The following is a 23,864-nucleotide window of genomic DNA, read 5'->3' as shown; positions in this document are numbered from 1 at the left end:
TCTTGAGCTGTTCCTCTGCTTTATAGCGCCCATCAAATGTGGGGGAGCACCTTATGTCAGATTGGAGTTCTAAGTTCTTGCTGCAGTGCAGACAGTCTGCTTATTTTACGCTAGTTTACATAAAGATTAAAGTTGCACTGTTGCTACCTGAAAACATGTGAAAAAAATCTTAGTTTCTGTTCCTCCAACAGACATTTTAAATGGAACAGTGAAGATATTAAAATAAACCTGCCGTTTTATTGTCGGTAATTTGGGCCCAATCCAATTTCTGCTCAAATTAACGGAGAGACTGTGATGATTTGAATAGCAGTTAAATCAGATTATAATGCTATTTCCCTGACCTATTTTTCTAGTCTTGGTTGAAGGCAGGGCTAGGAATTGCTTTGCTCATGACATTCCTGATTAGAATAGAGCAGAGAGTTGCCTAGCAGAAGCCTATGATGGAACTATCATGCAGATTAGTGGTGGAAAGAAACAGGTACACATAAATGCTTTAACTAAAATGTGCATGTTTCTCCATAGACTCTAGTCAGTTCTTCTGTCAAATGCTGCTTATTTTTAACTTCTGTGGTGATTTTCATGTGTATAATTCAGTAGGATGTGAAATGAATCCTGAACTATAGCCTGCTTTGGGACAGGGACTGTTTTGTAACTGCATGTTTATTTATCACTGGGCATGGTGTGAGCCGAGCCAGAGATTGTGGTCTCTTGATGTTCCCAAAACTTAAACCACATGTTCGCATTTATAAAATTTCTTGCTGTCATTTTGATTAACACAGTTCCACTGGTGGCTGGTGCCTCAGTTTACATGTGTACCAAAACCAGCCACTGTTCCAGCCTCCCCACTGATAGCACTCCTGGAAGATTTCTTGAAAGGAAAATGACATCTAAAGTCAGAACGCAAGTTGTGTGATGCCACTGTGTACTATACGAGAAATGTTTTAACAGATTGGTCTGTGGCAAAGCCTCTCTCTGTTTGCATTGTAAGCCTGAAAAAAATCAATCTTTTTAAGTGTAATGTGTGAAGACTGTGCATAGACATTAGAAGATATTCTAATGGAAAAGATATTATTAAATGCAAGACAGCTTTTATTGAAACTGAAGAAGCAGCTAGTAGATATGCATGTTTATATAAAAAGTTAAACCAATTGTGCAATGGAGAGACAAGACTGCTTTATTGTTTGTTTGAGTATGGAATAATTGAATCGAGTAAAGTCATTATTACAACATCAGAGGAGAAAAGGACTACAATCCCCTAAGGGATGTCATGCACCTTTCTGGTACATAACCTCTGCACTTCCAGGGGGATGTGTTGGAATACTGGTGGAGGAGGAGAGAGGTAATCTAATTCAAGGTAACTTAATCAGCATGGTATATAACCAAGCTAAGGATTTTGCAACAGTATTTAATATTCATTGACTGTATGCATGCAGAAAACAGAGAAACAAATTGCTTTTTCAGAATAAAGGTTTGCAGAGGCCTGGCTGAAAATGTAGCCCTTAATAAATACAGTTGTTAATCAATTTTATTCTATATAAGCTTTTATACTGTTCTTGTCACCATATTTGGAGCACCTTCCAGTAACATATTAAGCAATAAGATAAACATCTGTTGTAAGCTATTTCTTCTCTCATGCTTTCCCCATGGGAAGAAGCATGTGCAACTGAGAGTTCTAGTTAGGGGTTTTTTTAATCAGTTTGCTTATTTTTAATAGGCATGTTGCTATTAATTACATGCCACTATATGTTTCTTTCAGAGAAGCAAAACATAGAAAATGTTTATTGTAGGAAGTGATGAGGTATGTGTCCTTAACTTTAGGAGAAGAAGGTATTTGATTGTCTTATTTGATCGTCAGCCTTATTGTAGAGACTCCGTGCACCACGTTGGCCTTTCATCATGGAGATGGACTTCACAGGGAGAGCTTTGAAGACTGATATGAAGACATGGCACTTTATTTGAAAGTCTTTGGGAATCTGAGTTACTTGCTAGTGGATAGATTTGGTAGGCAGCCTGGGTTGCTGAGAGGCACAGGAGCATCATGGTTTTGTTGGAGCATCCAGAGTACTCCATGCTAGATATTTTGCACTGCTGTCATGCAGCCAAGGTGGAAGAAGGTATGAATAAGATGGAATGTTAAGAACTGTTACTTGTGGATGGTGCTGTGCCAGAGGTTGGCATTGATAAGAAATCCAGTCCTCTACTGTATGGACAAAGAGGAATGTGTGTGATGTATCCAAGGGAGCTGCACCCAGGTGCAGATTTTTCAGAATACCTCCCTCTGCCACATCTGCCTTTCTGAGTTTCAGTGCCAGTTATCTTTTTTTCATTTGAGAACTGACCCATTGGAGTGATGTGGAATAGTCAAGGATGTATCATGAAAGAGAAGTAAAACTGGTTATTACTGATGCATGTGGCACTCGTGCCTAATCACTATCATGTGCATTTTGAAAAGGACCTAGAAAGACAGATCTCCTCAAGAATCTGCGAGTGAGGGGTCTAAATTATCCATACAACCCACAGTAAAGATTCGAGCCCTTTTAACACCTGACGTTGTGCCTGTGCCCCAGGTTAAATGTTTTATCTTGTGTTTCTCCATGTTGAATGATGCTTTGCAGAGTACCAGGAAGATGAGAAGAAATATCCCCTTCTTTCTACTGATAGCATTTGCATCCATGCAAATAATGTGGCTTTAGATCCATGTCTGGCCTGGATCTGGACTGTGCTGGGTCTCTGAGCCTTAGTGTCAGTTGCATAGGCTTGCGGTCAGCTTCTAGCTGAACAGCAGACTGATAGAAAAGTTTCCTCAGTCTGTGGTACCTCAGCAGAGGTTTGGAGGAATTCACTGCATTACTTCCTGTCTCTAAAATGTTAATTTTCATCTCTTGATATCTCAGCTTTTTGTATGTTTTGACCTAGCTCAGGCTGTTGGCAAACAAAAGTGATTTTTGTCATTTTGAATACTCGTAACACTGTAGCTAAGACTAGTGATGGTTCATACAGCATCAGCTCCTTTAACCCAAGGAGAGTTATTTTGTCTTTTAACTTTTTTGATTTTGGCTAGTAAATGAATCGAGGTTGGTCAAATGATTATAATGTGCCATTATTGTTGTCTAAATCAGGAAATCTCTTGGAGTGGTAGCCAGTACAAGGCAGTCATATCCAGACCCCAGAGGCTGGGCCCAGTGAACACACAGCTGCATAGAGTGGTCCAGAGCTCACCTGTAAAAGTGTAAAGATAGAAAGAAAGCAGATAGATGTTCATGCTTTTGTGCCTAAAGTCTTCATGGACACTTTAAATTCAAGTAAGTTCATCATAGATGAGTATCTGAGAGAGAAGCAAGCTGACTTGTAATACTGAAAAAAGTAGGAACAGAAGTAAGTTATTGACTGGTGTGTATAACCACAGTCAGGCTTTTATATTTCTATTGTAACTCTAAACAATAAGGATCAAATTCTGTTCTCAGAGGCACATAGACAGCTGCATATTCAAGGACAGAATCATTATGTAGGAAGAAAAAAAGCAGGAATCCTTGTCAACTTCAACTCCGATTTGTTATTATTTGGAATAATATTGGTTTTAGTTTACTGGTTTAATGGTGGTTTTCCCCTTTGTAAAAGGAAAAGAGCCACTTAATGAATCATCACGTCAGTGGCGGCAATGCCAAACCAGAAAATGCAGGTCGTTCAAGTGGGGAGAAAATTTATGTTTCATTAGCAAAAATTGGTCAAGTTCCTGTGAATATACAGTTTTGTGTTCGAAAAACTGTTAACATTTTTAATAAAGAACTCCCACCTGACTGCATTATACCAACAACAACAAAAAGCAGAGCTGGCAAATTCCAACACGAACATCTCTCTCAGCAAAACTCCCCTTTCTATAGTATCTAGCAAGGCTGAAGGGACTCCTGGAGGAGAAAATTAAATGAAATAGCACTATCTTCTTTAAAATTGCACAGGGGTTATATTATCTGTGTGTCACCTTTTCACTAAAGAAGGCTATCCGTGACTAACAAATTGAAATACCAAAATATAATAGGTGTATAGTCCAGGGGAAAATGTTCAATCAACTTCACATAATTGGAATATATGTGAAAATATCACAGAGTGATTCTTGGGTTTGTACTTTGCATGGCATGTAAAATGAGACACTCGGGTTCATTTCAGGCTGCTGGCTGCAGTTCTGGCCATACTGTAGTCTATTGAAATTTACTATTGGTTTCAGTTAGATTAAGATTTCTTCCCTCGTTCTCACTGACCAAACTGGCAAGGATTGGACGTGCGGGCCAGAGAACTTGCTTGCTGTTTGCCCTGTGTTTCATGCCGTTCTTCTGTGGTTTCCCCATCTAATATATCAGGGACACTGGTAGATGCTAAGGAGAGATGTACAGGATTCGATAAACTGAGTCAGCTTGTGTGGGCTGTCTCATGATACACACAGAGTAACTTTGTGTAGCCCCATCAAAGGCAAGGAAGGGAAGTGTATGTGGATCAATAGTCACATGTGTTTTAAAATCTTTCCTATGTGTCAGGAAAATAAACTGTTTATTTTGACTGTGATCTCAGACCAAGCTGAAGATGATGGAAGCTTATCAGAAGAGGAACCAAAAATCAAGTATGCTGGCAACACTAGTAGTCAGGGTTTTTGGGCAACCTGGATTAGGGTGCGTCATTGTTGTAAACTTGTGAAGAACCTTTTCTTTTGCCTAATTTTTACTGATAAAAAAGGAGAGAGAGAGAGAGAGTGAGAGTCAATGCTCAGCTGACATAAATAGACACAGCTTTACTGAAGTCAATGTGCATCTGTTCATTCTGGTGAAGGATATAATTACCCCATATTGCACTCACTTTATCAGCCATTGCTAATGTTTTCTGTGTGATCCTCTAAAGCTTTTCAAGAATGAAAGCTCTGTCTGCTGCTCCCAGCACTTTGCCTCTGTGACATATGAGTTGTGCCAAATCCATTCTGAGTTTTTGTTTTTAAGCTCTGAGTACAAGGGTGAAGTGAAAATAAAGTGTGAATAATGGTCTTTCTCTCAAAGGCAATGTGATATTGCGTTGAGCTGAAAAATTTACTCTAATACAGATCGGCCCTGCCAGTATGAAGGGCTGATTGATGCTGAGCACCATCCAGCTGATATCTGATATTGGGGAGGGGGAGGGCTTTTCAGTGTTGCTGACAAAGCTTTAACAAGATCCAAGGACTGGAAGCTGAAGTTAGGCAAATTCAACCTTGCAGGAAAAGGACAGTCATGAGGCTAGTAAGGTATTAAAACAGTTTATTGGGACTGATGATGAATTAATTCATCCTTGAGAAATCTTTAGCATTTTCTTTTCAAAGCAGTCTTCAGTTTCTGGGAGAAATTCTGTGGCCAGTTTGTGAGCTGGAGGATCATGATGATCCCTTTTGGTTTTGTAACTGGAGTACAGTTATTAACTTCTCCTCTTCAGAGGGCCATAATGACAACACTAGAATTTCTCTTTACCAGAATTGCCCTTAACAATTCTCATAGCACCTGCAGATCTGCACTAAGATAGCTATTCTAATTAAATCCTATCCTTTAGGACTATGTCTGATTGCCCATAGAAATGGAAGGGATTTTGTGCTTTCCTTCCCTTCTTGTTTTCCCCCCAAAGTTGCTTGTGTTGGATCTTGAGATGGTAAAGTTTTTGTTTTTGTTATTTTTAAACCTTCTTTTTCTTTACTTCAGCATGGGTGTAGCTCATGTGGTGGGATGTAGCTCTGGAAACAGATTGCCCAGGATCACAGAAACCTTTGTCAATGATGATACTTCTCAGGCTCTCCCACCTCTGCCGCTCAACAGTTTGTTCACCTCTGTGGTGTTCAACAATCTGTGCTCTTGAGAGCTGGAATGATGTTTCAGTATAATGGAAGCCTTTGGGCTTCATATAAGGACATCTGGATGGAGCTTAATGATACGGGATATACCCGAAATCATATTAGTCACAGGAGCTGATTCCCTTCTGATCTCAGACTCTTTAAAATATGTGAAATTGGAGGTCGCTGAACAAAAGAGCACTCTGCAAATCTCACAGGATCAGGCTCCCTGTTATTTCCCTGTCTGAACAGCAGACAGTCACCTAGTGAATTCTCAAGTCTGGAAATATCTTCTTGAACAGTGTGCTCACCTGCAGGCTATTTGAAAAGTACCACAGGTGTCTGAATATTGCCACCTAAAAATCAAATGTTTCTGTTATTGTGGGTATTGAGCAAATTCAAGAACAACATGGGTTTGTGAACTCATTATATTCAAGAAGAAGCTATCTCTTCTCCCACACTTATAGCCCTGGTAGTATCACATTCTGTTTTGACAGCTGTCACAAATTAAATGAAAGATATTTGGGGAGAGGAAGGTTGAGCTACAGAGAGTTGTTATTTGCAGTGCTCTCAAGCAGCTGCAGCTTTCTCTTTGTAATGTACATGCTGCTGTTATTCTTTCTCCTTCCTTCTGCTTTTCTAAACTTCTGCACTTTTTGTTTGTTGTGGCTCTTCTAATGGCGACTGGTGCTATCTAGTCCATGCTACTTTCCCTAGGAAAGGTCTTTTTGATGCTGTGTATGCAATACGCGGTCCATGCCCAGCCCTTGTTTTTCTCCAGTTGCTCTTCGGTAGTTGTCACCTTCAGATGTCCACTGGTGCCACCATTCTCCCTTCCACCTCAAAACTGAGGCTACAGTTTTGCAGCGAAGAAAAGGAATTTATGCCAGCTCTTTTCTTCGTATTTCTTCCTAATTGACACTGTTTATTCTCACAGATTACTGTAGCAGTTTGGTTTATAATGTGAAACTCTATTAAAGGTCTTTCACTTACCTGTTTATTAAGTGCTTAAACTGAGTGTTTAGGTTCAAGAGAGAAAGCTTCATATGTGTTGGAGCACTGCAAAGGGAAAGGAGTCTTTATGCTTTTTTTTTTTTTCAGATTCATGCCTAAAGAGCATTGAAATAGACATTATTTTAATTTTAACTTATTTTAACTGTAACTCGTGCTAGCACCACCTAATTTTTTTTTTGTCAGCCCTATTCTTCTATAAATGCAAATATATAAATATGCTCCCTCAGCATTACATGAACTTGTCAGGAAATTTGCAGAGCTTAGAGCTATGAAAACCGCTATACCTCCATTTTATCACAAGGTGGCAGAAAATGCCCAGCGTATGTTCTGGCTGTGTAACAGTTTGATAAGCCATATCAAATAGTGCAATATACGGTGCTTTATAGAGAATACATTACTTTGGAAAAAATAAGTCCATTTAACTGTCTGTGTAAGATGTACAACATGCAGAATGTACATAATTATATAGAGAGCATATATATGTATAATTATATAGAGAATTCATTGAAGTATTACACCAGACATCAATATATATGTAATAGTGTAGGAAAGATGACTATATAGCTAAAATATATTTAGGCATTGAGTTTTAATTACTTTGGATTAAATGTAGAAATGTCTTTAAGAATGACACATATAGTAGTTCCTATGGATTACATGACAGTTTTTTGACTGGAAAGAAACTTACAGAGCTGATTTTTTGCCAGTTTTTTTTTAAAGATTTCAGTGACACTTGTATTGACTCTTGAATCTGAACTGCTCCTTATTCTCTCTCTCTCTTTCTCTCTTATTCTCTCTCTCTTTCTCTGTGTATATGAGTTTATCTGTTTGTGTTTACAGTATTTCCATTGATAAGAGATGTTATATTAATCTACAAATAATTTATTTTGTGTTAAGGAGAGATAGTAAAATTTAGATGTTGGCCAGACAACTAAAGAATTAAGTTTAAGTTCTAAGCCATAAGAGTACATTTTAACTGTTCTTGCTTCTGTGTTTTGCCAAGCCTCTGAAACTTTAAACTTTCTTTTCTGATTAATGGTAGTATTTCTGCAAATGTGTTTCTGTTGTACCGCATGAGCAGCTAGTTACAGGCTTACATATGAGAGACTTATATAAAATATAACATAGGATGGGAAAGGATATTATGATGAAAACATAAAGGTTGGTATTACAATAGTGGTTTGCATAACTGATTCTGCAACAGATATGAACAAGTTGCTTTAACTCTCTGTATCCCTGCTTTGTTTGCTATCACACTGAGCTGTTGCTTTTGTTATAAGGCTTTGTTTGCAAAATGCCTGGGCCAAGATGGTTTTAGACTAACTCTATCTGTGCTACTATTGAAAATAAGATGGTTGCCTAATTATAGATATGATGCTAATTATAGACTCCTGCCTTAAACATCTTGGCCAGAGTATTTGTCTGCTATCTTAACTGAATAAATCAAATAATCATTACATAAAGTATGCGAGATGTGATTCATTAGGTAGACAATAAGAGGAAAGAAAATTCCAGTTGCTATCAGCACATTTTGAAGATCTATGTCCTAGTTTAGCACGGTTTTGCATCCTTTCACCTGGGACTACAAGGCCTTTCCGTGTTAACCTTCGTTGTGATCAGAGCCCAGCGGGCGCCTGGCTCTGTCACTAATCTGCTGCAGTAGCTGGGGCAAACCTTTCTCTTTGCTCTTCTTTGACTCCATTTTCCCTTTCACTTTCCGCCTACAGTTTATACGTTCCTGGGCAAGATTGTGCTTCTAATGCATATGTGAAGGTCATAGGATCCTATTGGCAACTTGAGTTATCAAAATAACAAAGAGTTTACAATACATATGTTGCCACGCTTAATATTCTCTCTGCAGGGACAAATGGGCATGCCTCCTTCTTGATGAGACAAAGGATGATGGCCAGCCTTGAGAGACGATTCTCTGTACATCAGTAAATCCCTGCCTTTTCATTAAATTGCTTACTTAGGCTCAAAATTGAAGTCAGCGTATTTGGAATGGTTGTTGTAAACTAAAGTGTAGTGACACAGACAGCTGTTTCCAATGCCTGTCTGTTATAACTTGTCATTTCGTTTCACAGTATGGAAGGTGTGAGAAGTGACAGGATAAAATAAGCACAGAGGGAACTGACTGTTTTATGTGGTCATACTAATGAATGAGCTAGGAGTAAAGTTAACTTCATGTGAAGCAGTTTAAATTATTTATTTTTACTTCTGAAACTGTGCTTAACATATTGTTAAGTCAGAACCATGTTGACAGGGTGACGTTAATTACCCCGCTGGAAACACATCACATTAGCTGAAAACAATTGTCTTCAGCTATCATTCATGGCTCTGGGTAGAGCAGGAGCTACGGCTGTCAAAAGTGTTGGCAGTTTCCCCCTCCATCCATGGGAGTTCCTTTTGCATTCACCCTCAGCTGCAAATTAGCTCTTTACTTACAGCAGCAAAATACTAACTTCAACGGTTGTGGACTTTTTTTTTTTTTTCTTTCCTTTTTGTGAGCATTAGAGTCGTTTAATGTTCTCCCCATTAGAAATGGTACCTCCTAAAAAACGTAAGGATCTTTGTTCATTGCTCCACATTTTAAATCATATACATACGCTTACTGTTCCTGTAGATGCTTTCCCACAATTCCCTTAATGATTCAGTTCCTACTCCTTAATTCATAGCAAGAATGTTGTGTCCTTCAGAACAGGAAATGATTACGTCTGGGGTTTCCATTCTTTGAAAAGACTTTGGCTTAAGCATCCCTGCTGAGAGCCGAATGTGACTTGAGTAGCATTTGTATGCAAGCATGCTAATAAAAGTGAGGAATTGACTTATTTCTTCCTTCTTGATCAGCATTGCCATGACTTAAGGACTAAAAATGATTCAACTGAGGAGTGCTGGAAATTCATCTACAAGTAAATGAATGTCTTTCTACTTGGAGCTGCTATATTATGTTTCTCTAGACACTCCTGTTACGTGGTTAATGCAATTAGAGGCTCTACTAGGAGAGTGCATGTTTACACTGTTTATTCATTACAATGTTAGATTATGTCTAATAATGTCTAAATCTCTATTTGTAGGTTAGGCCAAAGACCCTGATTCCAGACAGCCTCCCTATTTCCCCGTGCAGAGACCAACCTTCCAAACAGCCTCCTACTTTCCAAAAGGCAACAGTAGTCAGCATCAAAAACCCCAGCCCTGCCCTCCCGACTGCCAATAATACCGTCAGCCATGTACAGACGCCTAACAGCCAGTCACAAAGTGTCACTGAGTCTGCATCTATTTCATCTCCACTGAGCAGTGCAGGTGTGGCTTACGCCATCATATCCACCTCCCCCAACAATGCAACTCCTATCAACACCAGCTCTACTGTCTCGGTGGTCAACGATAGCATTAAAGTGCAACCACTCCTCATTAGTGCCGACAGCAAGGTAGGTTCTGCTTTTCACTGCATTTTTGTATTAAATGCAGGAATTACATCGCAGATGTAAGCAGAATATTCCCCTGGGAGTGGGCAGCCCTGTATTGAGTGGTGTCAGTGGTTCCTTTGGAAGCAAATAATCAGAAAGCAATAAGAAAATTCTTAAGGGGACACATGAATGCTACTAGACGTTTATCTGTGTGCATGCATTTTTTAATGGGAACAAAATGCATCATTGTGTCATCTGACATTAATGGAACCATATGATCTTCACTTTCCTTAAACCAGTCCTCACTAATGAAATCCCTGAATTCTGTGAAGGCTCAAATTTCCTATGGACTCCCTCTTCAATTATACAGCGATATTAGTTATATCGACTGATCCTGGGGGAGTATATCACATAATCAGGCATTCTCTTCTACATTTCCAGGGGAAGGCCAAATGAAAGGAGAGCTCAAGGGTTCAGAACTGATCAGCAGATGAATCAGTAGGAAAAAATCAAGCTATGAATTACTTGTTTTCTCTTTGTACAGCTTTTTAGCTTTGAAATACAAGAACTTCACCGTTCTCACACTAGACACACATTCGGTAGACTGCCAATGTGCCCAGCTGACAGTCACTGTAATTTGCTACCAGGATCCTACTATTTTGGATCTTGTTTGCAGTACAGGGTCTAATACAGTGCTAAAAAGAATAGCGGATGTAGGATGGCTTTTGAGGTTAATTAAAGTAGGTTTCTCTTGCATGTTTTTCCAACATGATTTATTTTTCTTGTACTTAACTGATTACTAGTTAAAAAACAAATCCATTTTTATGCTCTTGAATCTTTTTAAGTGACTACATTGATACAAAATATACAATGGTTAAATAACATTGATTAATAGTTAGCAATGGAAAAACCCTTGTGTTCAAATCTAATAACCTTCATCAAGAGGTTGTGCTTTAGAAGGTCTTCTATAGTCCCTAGCAAGCTTTGGTTATGGATGTAAAGTCACACATACAGTTCTGTGATCAGAAATTTTCATTCATTCATTTTAATTTAATAGATTTTGAGATAATGTTATCTGTAACAGGTGGTAATTCAAAGAAAACTAGCAGAGCTGGATATACTAACAGACATGTATGTATAGTAGGTCTGTATAGTAATTCCTTTAGGTAAGGCTCTAAGCCAGAGTGAATTTTAATATAAAACGTGTATTTTATTTTGTTTATGCAAAACTGGACATCCCCTGTAAATAGCTCATAATGCATAAATGGTGAGGATTGAACTCTGATCTTGGTTTTATCAGTATTTCTGAGGAGTATCTTTCTTCCCATCAACATGGACATGCTCTGAAATAATACTGGTGTGACTGAGATGAGACTGTGGTTTTGAATGTATAGTAGTTCTCTCTCTCCTACATGTATTTGTAAAAAAGTCAGAGAAGGAAACTTAAAATCACTGACAACATGGATGCTAAAACTATGCTGCTGACTCAACTTTAGAAGCCCTCTAAATAGAAAGTGCCTTAATTTTCAGAGAGGCTGTTCAAGTGGCTCCCTTTGGTTTCAGTAGGTTTATGATGTATCTATAAAAATGAATCTTTAGAAATGTAAATACAGATTTAGAAACCTAACTTAGGTATCCTTTTTTTCACACTTCTGGCTTTTGACTTGCATTTGTTGCCTGTATAGGTATCAAGTGACCCTTCAATGAAGAATCAAAGATTTCAGATGGAAAAATCCAGGTTCATAAACTGAATTCTGTTCTTTTATTTGTACATTGTCTTTTAGGTTATCATTATTCAGCCTCAAGTTCAAACCCAGACGGAAGGTAAAGTGGAGACAAAGAAACCTCCTGAAGAGTCAGCTCAGGGACCCCCTGCTACCAAAAAGAAAAAGGAGGAAAATCCAGAGGTGATTTTTTTTTTCTTCATAAATGAGCTACAGTATGGCTTAGTTACAGGAGCCATTTCTAAACATTCTTCTGGGTGAATACATAATTACTGCGTTTGTGCATGCGGTTCTGCCAGTTGTTCACCTCTATCTAATCAGCCCATGCATGTGGGGTTATTTCTCCCCCAGTGAGGTGCACTGACAGATGCGGGTTGCATCGTTCAAACCTTGCAATTTCCAAAATGTAAGAATTGTAGGTCTTACGGTGATCCAGGCACCTTGCATGGGTGCAGCTGCATTTCTGATGAAAGATGTATACAAGCTTAATATATTTTCTTTTATGCTATCAAATATATAACATTGGCTTTACAGGCTGTGTATGAGGTTGAATTAACATTTTTTTTGCAAGCTGAGTGTTCACATTTTCTTCTCCTTTGTAGTGAATCTTGCAATTTTGAGACTGTATGTAACAACATAGATTCTTGCATTTGCTGTGTAGATGTCTTTCAGTATGTATACAGATTCTTTCTAGGCTGAAATACATTAAAATCCTTTAAATTGAGTAAGGAAGTGGGAAGTAGGTTATAAGATTAAATCTCTTTTATGAAATACATTTGCTATGTAAACTAAAAATGAATCAGGAAACCATGTTGAAATGGAGCCTATCTTTAACAGGCATTTGGGGTTTTGACTAGATGTATTCAAATTAGATTATGAGTACTTTAGAGGCAGTTTGAGAAGTTATACAGACTGAATCTATTTCAAATATGGAAATGTTCAAATCCTGTGAAATCTTAAACTTGCTATTCTAATAAATTTGTAGCAAGAAAGCATCCTTGGAGCTGTAGGTTTAACAGGACTATTACAATATAAATTTTTAGCATTACTTGGAGAATGTGGAGGGCTCATTCTTTTTACCGTTCAAGAGATTCATATAACTAAAACAGTATTGAATAATAAATGCTGTGGCTTTTAGCCTAGAATATCACAGCTTTATGCAAAGGCTCTGCAAAACCAAGTGAATGAAATCTCCTCTAAGTTTAAAATCTGACCCTTGCATGAATCTTCATTGCCACTTAATAATATAGTCATAGGAGCTTGTTTTGTTTACGGAGGTATTTCTGAAATATTCTTTCATTGTGTAGGCACCGTAGATGCAGAAGGGCTAGTAGGTCCTGCTTAAAAAATTTTTTTTGACGTTCTATATTCAAGGCTCTTCCATGCTTGAAGAGAAGGAGGTGGATAGATTGGAGTCATCTTGTCTGACCCTTGCCCCAGACAGCTCACTAAGGAAAATGCCCCTGAGCCCCCAGACTACATTAATCAAGAAACTCAGGAAAGGAGGAAGAAGAACTTTCTTGCTCGCACCCACTGATATACCCATAATTTTGCAGCTGAAGCCAGTGGCATAAGTGCCAAAATGCCTCTGCAGTACCTGCTATTTCTGTGCACACCATTCCTCTCCCTCTAAATGCCTTACCAGCCAGAAAGCTTGCAGAGGCAACCTTGCAACATTCTTCCTCAGGGCCCAGCATGCAAATTTACACCTTACTCAGTTTTCGGAGCATATGCAATAGCTACCTATCTGTTCATGAACCACAGACCACATCTCTTCTGGAAAGCCTGGGGGCTCTGACCATGCAGTGGCCAGCTAGCAAGGCAGTAGTGAGGTATCTCCAGTCCCGCTTCACCCACTTTCCCAGTTAGGGAAGGCATGAGGGGGGAGCACAAAGGTGCTGGCGGTATCTGCTTTTTCTTCGTCCTTGCCAAGGACTGAGAGACGCTGTAAGAGCTAGAATTGAAAGAGGAAACAAAAAGAGAATTCTAGAAAAATCATCCATTTTCTTCATGTGTAACTTATGCCGCCCAAAACATTGAGCAAAAAATCCAGAGAGATGCAGGAAGAGACCGAGGGACACTTTTTAGTATAGCAATTATAAATTTAATGAGCTTTCCATTGAATTCCTGGCTGTCCTGGTGCCATTGATCCTTCTGACTACTTTGGTTATGTAACCAAAAATATTGTTCCTACCACATGTACAGGAGGTCTTTGCAAGCAGAGTTTCCTGTGTAGGATGCAGAGGCTATGCCCTTAACTGTGGCTTTTTAAACTTTTCATAGATTTGTTTCACAGCCTTAAACGTGTAGGTCTAGAGTTAATTTCTTTTGTTCTTTGAAAGTAAACTTTAGTTGATTATCATGTATTTATGCAATTAGCGTAATTAGAACTAACAGCATAATTAGTGTAAACACATGTAATGACATAAATAGAACATGTAATTACAAAATGAAATGGTTTTGTGAAAATCTTTGTTTTGCTTCATGAAAAGACATACTGCACATTTCTAAAAGCATTTGAGGCTGTTTGACAGATTACTAACTTTGAGGCAAAGAATAACAAAGATACCACAATATTTTTTTAAAATAAATAAGTACTCTAGGCACTTCTCTCCACACCTTTATTTATCTTCAGAGCACAAAACTGAGGCAGGAACTCCCAATACTTCTCGACATAAATGTCAGTCATGACAGTCTGGGATTTAAGAAATTTAATTTAAAATAGTACAGCAAATGAAACAGAAATAACCAGGCGTACCAACAGCCAGGAATTCCATACGCAGTTGCTGAATGTAATTGAATGAACACAAAAGATTAACGATACTTATTTTCTTTTGTTCATGCCCTGGTCATTCTGTTGGGAGGCTGTAAAGCTGATTCTGGACGCAGCTCCCTGCAACGTGTGTGCGTTTTGCATAAGGCTAAGATTTCTCCCTTCCCTGACTGCTTTAGTCATTAGGCTAAAGCAAGGTTCCTTGTGTCTGCTGTTCTTGCAGCTGGAACTCCTGGACACTTGACTATGCAATGGCTTTCCTAGGAGGGAGAGGGAGTCTCTGTCATGCAGGATAATCCCAGGTCCAGTGACAGAGCACTCTCCTGGGATATGAGCAGTGTGAGTTTAGTCCCCCTCAGGCTAAGGAGAGCCTGGAAGAGTGGGCTTCCCACTCCGTTGAGTAAACCTGGCTCTCCTGAGGGTGGAGGCAACTAACTGAAGCAGTTAATTGCAGCCAATCTAGTGATGGGCTTTCATCAGCACCAGCCTCTCCCACTGGAACGCCTTCTGCAAAGAAATTAAGGAATTATGCAAGGGAACTGTTCCTTTCTGGAATAAGTGTCTACTTTTTTTTTTTTTTTGAGGACTTCAGATGCAGAAATAAATGGTCAGAATTCCTCCCAGTATTTTTTGAATCTTTTTTATATATTGCAAATTTTACATTTCTGGCAACATTTTGTATGACATTTTAGTAATGTTTTATTTAAAAACTAAAATTCTGCAATGAATGCTAGTTATTGAGATAACAGTGTTTTAACCCCACCCAAGAAAGACAGGAGAGAGAGACTGCAATTTTGGACTAAATGTTAGTGTTAGGCCCAGAATAAAAACCTGGAGAAACTGAAGCATCAGTTGCGCTGATTACTGTAAAGAGAATGAGCAATGTTTTGTTGTAGTTACTGTGATATTTTAAGGGAAAGCATAGCAGTAGAAGATGTATTTTGAGTTGAATTCAATGAGCACGAATACATGAGTATGCAGTAGGAAAACCCATAAAAACAAATATGCTGTTAATATAATATGCTTGTTATAAAGAATACAGCTTGTACTGGGATTTTTGAAAAGGAAACATCTTTCAAATACTTATGGAAACTAACCCTTCCTGTCTTTAATAATGAGATAATTATCAAGTCCATTTATGAAAACTTTTCATATGTTAAGCAAGTATGCTATCAATAAATTTAATTAGAAATTTGTTCAAATAATTTTAGCATGAAGACGGGAAATTGTTTAGAAAGCATTCCAGTACTCAAAGAATTTTAGTTTAGATGTAAGAAAAAGTATGCTCCCTTTACAGTTTAATCTTTGGTTTATACAGGCGCTCCATGCTCCCTTGTGGAAATATGATCACATATTAACTATTCCAACTTTCTAAATCTAGCTGTTGTTATCACTGCTCAGAGCTCTGAGGCTTATCCTGTCACAAAGTTATTTTTGGTGGAAGTCAGGTGAAGCTTGTAATTCAACTCAATTGACTAATTTTCTTCTCAGATCTGCACAGTGGATCTCAGATCAAATATTCATCTTCCCCTTCATGTGTGGAGCCCCCACTGAGACTAGCTGGTGTTTTAGACATGTAAGGAGTGGAGGTTATTGAAATCAAGATATGACATGCAAATGAACACGTGCCTGTCATTATCATAGTTATCAAAGGCAGAGATATAGCATAAGTATCATCGAAACTGCCAGTGCTGAGATTCCACATGACTATTTTTTAATCTACAGGAAGAATTATCTACTAGTAGACTGTGGAAGGACAGTATTCACATCCTATGAGGCTGTTAATTTACCTCTTTGATAGAATTTTTCACAGACGCAAGATACGAATACCCAGTCCTGACCTGATTTTGAAGAACCTACCCCTTAACTAGATCTTTTCATGAGGATATGCTTATTTTCATACTTTCACTGTGTTAAAGTCAGAACTACCAAAGAAAGGGTAGTTCCATTGACTTATCAGTTGGTTTTATCCTGAAGTGAAATAAAAGGCTGAAAAATTAAGCTTTTCACAAAACAAAAAGGTCAAACTAATTTTGACTTGGAAGTGCTGAAACATCTTCTCCTCACAATTCTTTGACTGAAACAGAATGTTTTGACCTTCTACCACTTAAACACTGTTTTAATTTGACCTAAATCTACACATTTGATTCTGGCTGAGTAAGATAATTGCATCTTCCTGTGATCTTTGGCTGCTTTGTCCGAGTTGGATTGTAGGTTCTGCTTTCCTAATAGCTTGGTATTTGTAGTCAGATTTTCTCCCCCTTGGAATTGCACCTTATAAGAATACCAGTTGGGTAACATGGTCCAGCAAGATTTTTCAGCACAGCAGAGACGGGATATCACTGAGGCCCTACGGTACCATAGACATGACTCAAAGCCAGGGAGTTCAGTTCAGTTCGGCCTTGAAACAACACAGCAGAATTTCAGTTTTCCATCAAAAAATTGCACAAAGGCTTCAGCAAAACTTCTTCCCCTAAGGAAAAATTTCCTGATGAAAAATCACTGACAGAAAACTTAGTCTGCTCTAGTACCTGCCCTATTACTGCATAGGCATATCTGAAGATTTGTCAATATGCAGATGTGCTTTATGCATATATAGTATGTAAGAATTCTGAGTAATATTATGGATCATATTCTTCACTACAACATGCGTTCACCACTGTCAGTGAGAGATGCTTGTTCGCTCTCGTTGGGGACAGATACTGGATCAGTGACCTCTTCCTAATTCATGCATGTGATATTCTTTCTGTGTATCTTGGGAAGAGCAATTTCTGAAAGGTGGGGGGGGGAAGGTGATCAATGTGCCTTTGAATTTCTTGTTAATTATTAGAAGATGTATAGCATTGTAAAGTTTAGTGAAAGTGTATCATTCCTCCTTTTATACAGCTTGCTTATGTCCAATAAAAGCAGTGCCATTTTCAGACAGTGATAATAATACATAGATCACTTCTCTAAAAATTGGTCTAACACAGTAACTAGCAATATGAATTTGAATTGATTGAATTTGTTGAATTTTCATCATGGGTTGTATAAAATCAGTAATCATACAGCATTGGCTTTGTAGGTCTCCAAACTGCTAAAGTTCGTGTAGTTGTACAAGTAGGACACATGTCTGACCAGACATAACTGAAGCAAACCTTTAGTTACAAATTCTTCACATTATTATGTATTCAAATAATAGACATTTCTAAAAGACCTTTATTCTAGCTTATTCTGGACTTATTCTAGCTGTGCTAGGTTATTTATTTACTTATGTTTAGCATGATTGCTATGGAAAAAAGTCTAACCCCTGTTTATTTTTTCCTTAGAAAATTGCCTTTATGGTAGCATTAGGACTGGTTACAACTGAACATTTGGAAGGTAAGATGGCATATGTTTTTTTACAGTTCAGTCCTCAGAAGGGGTACAAAAGATCAGGTGCAATGTTGCCCATGCACAATTGCCCTTTTCAGCCTCAAAACCAGGGCCAATCTTATCTTGTTCTACCTCCAATTCCATTGTGCAGTTCAAGAGGCGTGGGAACTGGCTCCGCAGCTGGCACGATTGGTCTAAGCTGGCGTTTTTGTGGTTCAACAGTCAGTCGTCATGGTCCCATAAAAGCTATTAACAACTGGAGGGACATAGTGAAGTTGAAAGTCTGCAAAGGCTCTGGCCAACGCTCATCTGGCTGAAGAGTCAGGGAGGTTCAAAGATATTTACCCAGATCTTCTGTAAGCAAGCATACCCTCTCTTCCTTCACCATGGGAGATGGACCTATTCTGATTTCTTGAGTTAATTGGATCTGTCATCTCTAGAGTTCCACAGAACAGAGTGTAAAAGTGGTGAAAATCAGGATTTGTTTGGTATGATTTTAAGCAAATTAAAAAACAGCCTCTAAGATGTCCTTTTTGCCCGTTTCTATTCAGCCAAAGATAAGCTAATTTTCAGAGTTTGAGCCTGCTTCTATAGGAGAGCTGCTACCATACCTTTCTAGGCTTCTAAACATGATTTCAGACGAATAATGCACATAAATTAAATGCGGGGGGTCACATACCATTCACTTTTCTTTTGTAACTTTCCAAAAATACCTGGCAAGAATTAAGAGCGTTGCATCTTTCTTTGTCTTAGCTTGATTCCTCTGAAAATGTCGATGAGAGGAAGAAAAGACCATGGTCAGGAAATATGCCAAAGGCGTGAAATGGGTTTGAGGATTTCTTGACAGAAGGGTCTGGTTTTCATGAACAGAGCAATAGATACAGACATTGTTCTTATTAAAAAAGAAAAAAATCCACAGCTTGAGATGTTTTAGTTACATCCTCAGCCAGTATAATTTGGTGTGCTCCATTGATATAAGGAGACTAATCTGGTATCTGTGCCAGCTGAAAAAGATTTTTGATTACAAAAGATGTTAATGATAATTCACACCTACCACCCATCCCGTGAACCCCAGTCAATAAATTATTTAGGAATTTCCACTGTACGAATTTTAGGGAAATCAACAAGACTGATTATCTGCTGTAAAGGTAGCCACATTCCTAGATATCTTGCTGACTCAAGAGCCCAAGTTACCAATTTACAGCTTGATTTCTGTTTAATAAGATTCTTTAAACTTCTGTTCATTGGTTTTAAAATAGGCGGTAAATTAGGGAGAAAATAGCATCTTAATTATAAGGTCTTGTCAATATATGCAGCAGGTTTTCTCTGGGTTTTGTTGCCTGTTTTTTCAGTGTCTGTCCTCTTTGAATCTGCATTTTAGAAAACCATGTAATGTCCTAGTGATTGAGAATTTGAAAGCAGTTTAAAGAAAGTTTAAGCCATTGGCCTTTTTAATCCCTTAATGGTAATGGATTGAAATGGAAATTAAAAAGCTACAGCAATTTTGAGGGGAGAATTCTAATCCAAAAAGTGCCAATGATGACAGGTTTTTGTTTTCTTTGTCTAAGTAAAATAGGACGTTTGAAATTGTGCTGAAGTGCAAATTATGCTTACAACACAGAAAACTTCATTTTGAATAATTCTTTACCCTTTGATTTTATTAGAACTAATAAATTGTTTGTGTGGATTTAGTGTTAAAAACAACAAGTAGCGCTCTGTTTGTTATACAGCAAGCGCAGAGATGCATGTTTTGAACCTAACTGCTACAATACTAACCCTGCAAAATCAATTCTTTCAGACAAATGCACTTTTTATATTCCTACTAGCATTAAATAAATGGTTCCTACCTTGAACTATTTTATATGGAAAAGGTATTTCTTCATGACTATTGGTGATTACAACTGTCAAAAATACCCTTATAGCTTTCACATCCTGAAGGTTTATTATTTTAGTGCTATGTCATATTTACTGTTATTAGCCATTGCTATTTATCAGGAAGTAGCAGTCATTACACAGTTCAGTTTATTTTAGTACTTCTAATGTATTTCTCAATTTTACATTTTTGGAATTAAACTATATCAAGATCGAGACATTAAAAGTCTATTCATTCAGTATCATTAATTCACAGTGTTACCGCTTTTCTTCATTTTATTCATTAACTTTGTGGTGAAGGGCTGTGATCTTCTTCTGTATGGAGTTCTCTATCAGCTTAGCAGTCTTTCCATCTAACTTCCAGAGGAATATCTTTCCCCCATATTGGGAACAGAGCACTGTCCTGCAGAGACCACGTGAGGCATCTTTTGAGGGCTTTACCAGTAAAAAAAAAAAAAAAAAAAAAAAAAAAAAAAACCTTCTGCTGACATTCTGCAAGATATGGATTTCACTAAGCATAAATTGTCATTACAGGCCTCATGGAATGACCATACAGAATGTTTATTGATGATGGGGGTGGTAGTTCCCTGAAGCTTTGCCTCCAGCATAAACCTATCTTCAAGTATATTAATCTCTGTCAAATGTGTTACAGTTTAGCTTTTTTTTTTTCCTGTTTGGATTATTCTTTTTATATTTATAAATGAAGGAATAAGATCTCCCAAGTTTATGATGTGGTGTGTGAATTTGACATACTAAATCTTTTTCTCTAGGCTGCTGGAATACTTTTCAGCATTACCACTGTGTAAAAAGAAATGGATTTTAAAAATTTAGATACAAAACAAAATGTTTACGAGATTGTTTAGTTCAGGTCATTCTAAAAATTAACTTTTTTTTTTTAACCTTAGAAAAAGAAAAAAACTGAAATATTTCCATTTGGATTATTGGCATGTTTTGACCAGTTAAAAGAAATTGTTTCTTTTAATTTTATTAAGGCCTGTTTTGGTCCATTTAAAAATTATTCAGGCTTTTTTTTTTTTTAATTTAACAACATATTGAAATGTTTTGATTTTTCCAGAAAAACGTTATAATGTTTTTAGCTAGAGCTATTGCAAAATTCAGCCCAAATTCACAGGTTCTTTTTCCTTCCTCCAAAATTACCTACTTTAGTTAAATTTTCTGATGAAAAGTAAATTGACTTATTCTGTGGTAGCTCATCAGTACCCTGTGTGATATGAACTTCGTTATCTTAGCTAAATTTCCAGTGAGTTGTTACCCACATCACTGAAATTCAGGGCACATTTGGTACTGGCTGGAGCCCTTTCTGCCAAGTTAAGCAGAAAGGGCAGCATCTGGATGAGCATTTACAGAATCACAGAATCGTTTAGGCTGGAAGGGACCTCTGGAGATCATCTCGTCCAACCTCCCTGTTCAAGCAGGGTCACCTAGAGCATATTGCCCAGGATCACATCCAGACGGGTTTTGAATATCTCCAGGGAAGGAGACTCCACTACCTCTCTGGGCAACCTGTTCCAATGCTCTGTCACCCTCACAGTGAAGAAGTTTTTTCTCAGGTTCAGATGGAACTTCCTGTGGTTCAGTTTCTGCCCATTGCCTCTTGTCCTGTTGCTGGGCACCACGGAGAAGAGATTGGCCTCATCCTCTTGACACTCCCCCTTCAGATACTTGTACACGTTGATGAGATCCCCTCTCAATCTTCTCTTCTCCAGGCTGAACAGGCCCAGCTCTTGCAGTCTTTCTTCATAGGAGAGATGATCCAGCCCTCTAATCATCTTGGTAGCCCTCCGCTGGACTCTCTCCAGCAGTGCCATGTCTCTCTTGTACTGGGGAGCCCAGCACTGGACACAGCACGCCAGGTGTGGCTTCACCAGGGCTGAGTAGAGGGGGAGGATCACCTCCCTCGACCTGCTGGCAACACTCTGCCTAATGCACCCCAGGATACCGTTGGCTTTCTTGGCCACAAGGGCACACTGCTGGCTCATGTTTAACTTGTTGTCCACCAGCACTCCCAGGTCCTTCTCGGCAGAGCTACTTCCCAACAGGTCAACCCCCAGCCTGTACTGGTGCATGGGATTATTCCTCTCTAGGTGCAGGACCTTGCACTTGCCTTTGTTGAACTTCATGAGGTTCCTCTCCGCCCACCTCTCCAGCCTGTCCAGGTCCCTCTGAATGGCAGCACAGTCCTCTGGTGTGTTAGCCACTCCCCCCAGTTTAGTATCATCAGCAAACTTGCTGAGGGTGCACTCTGTCCCTTCCTCCAGGTCATTGAGGAATATATTGAACAAGACTGGGCCCAGGACTGACCCCTGGGGGACACCACTAGCCACAGGCCTCCAACTTGACTCTGCGCCATTCACCACAACCCTCTGAGCTCGGCCATCCAGCCAGTTCTCAAGCCACCTCACCGTCCACTCATCTAGCCCACACTTCCTGAGCTTACCTAGGAGGATGTGATGGGAGACAGTGTCCAAAGCCTTGCTGAAGTCCAGGGAGACAACATCCACTGCTCTGCCCTCATCTACCCAGCCAGTCATTCCGTCATAGAAGGCTATCAGATTGGTCAAGCATGATTTCCCTTTGGTGAATCCATGCTGACTACTCCTGATCACCTTCTTGTCCTCCAGATGCTTAGTGATGACCTCCAGGAGGAGCTGTTCCACCACCTTTCCAGGGATGGAGGGGAGGCGGACAGGCCTGTAGTTTCCTGGCTCCTCCTTCTTGCCCTTTTGGAAGACTGGCGTGACATTGGCTTTCTTCCAGTCCTCAGGCACCTCTCCTGATCTCCAGGACCTTTCAAAGATGATGGAGAGTGGCCTAGCGATAACATCCGCCAGCTCCCTCAGCACTCGTGGGTGCATCCCATCGGGGCCCATGGATTTATGGATGTCAAGTTTGGACAAAAGATCTCTAACCTGATCCTCCTCCACCAAGGGAGAGTCTTCCTTTCTCCAGCCTTCCTCTCTTGTCTCCAAGGTCTGGAATTCCTCAGGACTGGCCTTAGCAGTGAAGACGGAAGCAAAGAAGGCATTCAATAACTCTGCCTTCTCTGTATCCTTTGTCACCAGGGCACCCGCCCCATTCAGCAGCGGGCCCACGTTTTCCCTAGTCTTCCTTTTGCTATTGATGTATTTGAAGAAGGCCTTCTTGTTGTCCTTGACATCCCTTGCCAGATTTAATTCCAACTGGGCCTTAGCCTTCCTTGTCGCATCCCTGCACGCTCTGACAACGTCCCTGTATTCCTCCCAAGTGCCCTGTCCCCTTTTCCACATTCTGTAGACTTCCTTCTTCTGCTGGAGTTTTGCCAGGAGTTCCTTGCTCATCCATGCAGGTCTCCTGCCCGCTTTGCTGGACTTCTTCCTCAGAGGGATGCACTGATCCTGAGCCTGGAGGAGGTGACGCTTGAATATTAACCAGCTTTCTTGGACCCCTCTTCCTTCGAGGGCCCTACCCCAGGAGATTCCCCTAAGTAGGTCCCTGAAGAGGCCAAAGTCAGCTCTCCTGAAGTCCAGCGTTGCAATCCTACTCATTGCCCTGCTCCCTCCTTGTAGGATCCTGAACTCCACCATCTCACGGTCACTGCAGCCAAGGCTGCCCCCAACCTTCACCTCTCCAACTAGACCTTCTTTGTTCGTTAGTACAAGGTCTAGCATTGCACCTCTCCTCGTTGGCGTCTCCACCACCTGGGTCAAGAAATTATCATCAATGCTTTGCAGGAACCTCCTTGACTGTTTGTGCCTAGCTGTGCTGTCTTCCCAACAGATGTCAGGGTGGTTGAAGTCTCCCATGAGAACCAGGGCCTGTGAGCGTGAGGCTTCTTCCAGCTGTCGGTAGAAGGCCTCATCGATGACTTCCTCCTGGTCAGGTGGCCT

The 23,864-nt window shown here is 39.5% G+C and overlaps 1 protein-coding gene across 7 annotated transcripts in view; it reads left to right on the top strand.

Moving 5' to 3' along the window:
- The window catches only part of PHF21B (PHD finger protein 21B), a 167,371-nt gene that overhangs the window by 126,014 nt on the left and 17,493 nt on the right, over positions 1 to 23,864 (top strand). For 6 of the 7 annotated variants that reach the window (XM_068951384.1, XM_068951376.1, XM_068951413.1 and 3 more), the window contains 3 exons: positions 9,925 to 10,275; positions 12,039 to 12,161; positions 18,060 to 18,111. In XM_068951384.1, coding sequence (XP_068807485.1) covers positions 9,925 to 10,275; positions 12,039 to 12,161; positions 18,060 to 18,111 — 526 coding nt within the window. The remainder of the gene's footprint in view (positions 1 to 9,924; positions 10,276 to 12,038; positions 12,162 to 18,059; positions 18,112 to 23,864) is intronic. The other variant, XM_068951434.1, reaches the window with a different exon arrangement.

Source organism: Struthio camelus, chromosome 1 (genome assembly GCF_040807025.1).
Source record: "Struthio camelus isolate bStrCam1 chromosome 1, bStrCam1.hap1, whole genome shotgun sequence".
Lineage (NCBI taxonomy): Eukaryota > Metazoa > Chordata > Aves > Struthioniformes > Struthionidae > Struthio > Struthio camelus.
The sequence above is the reverse complement of the archived record's forward strand: the minus strand, read 5'-3'. Positions and strand labels throughout refer to the sequence as shown.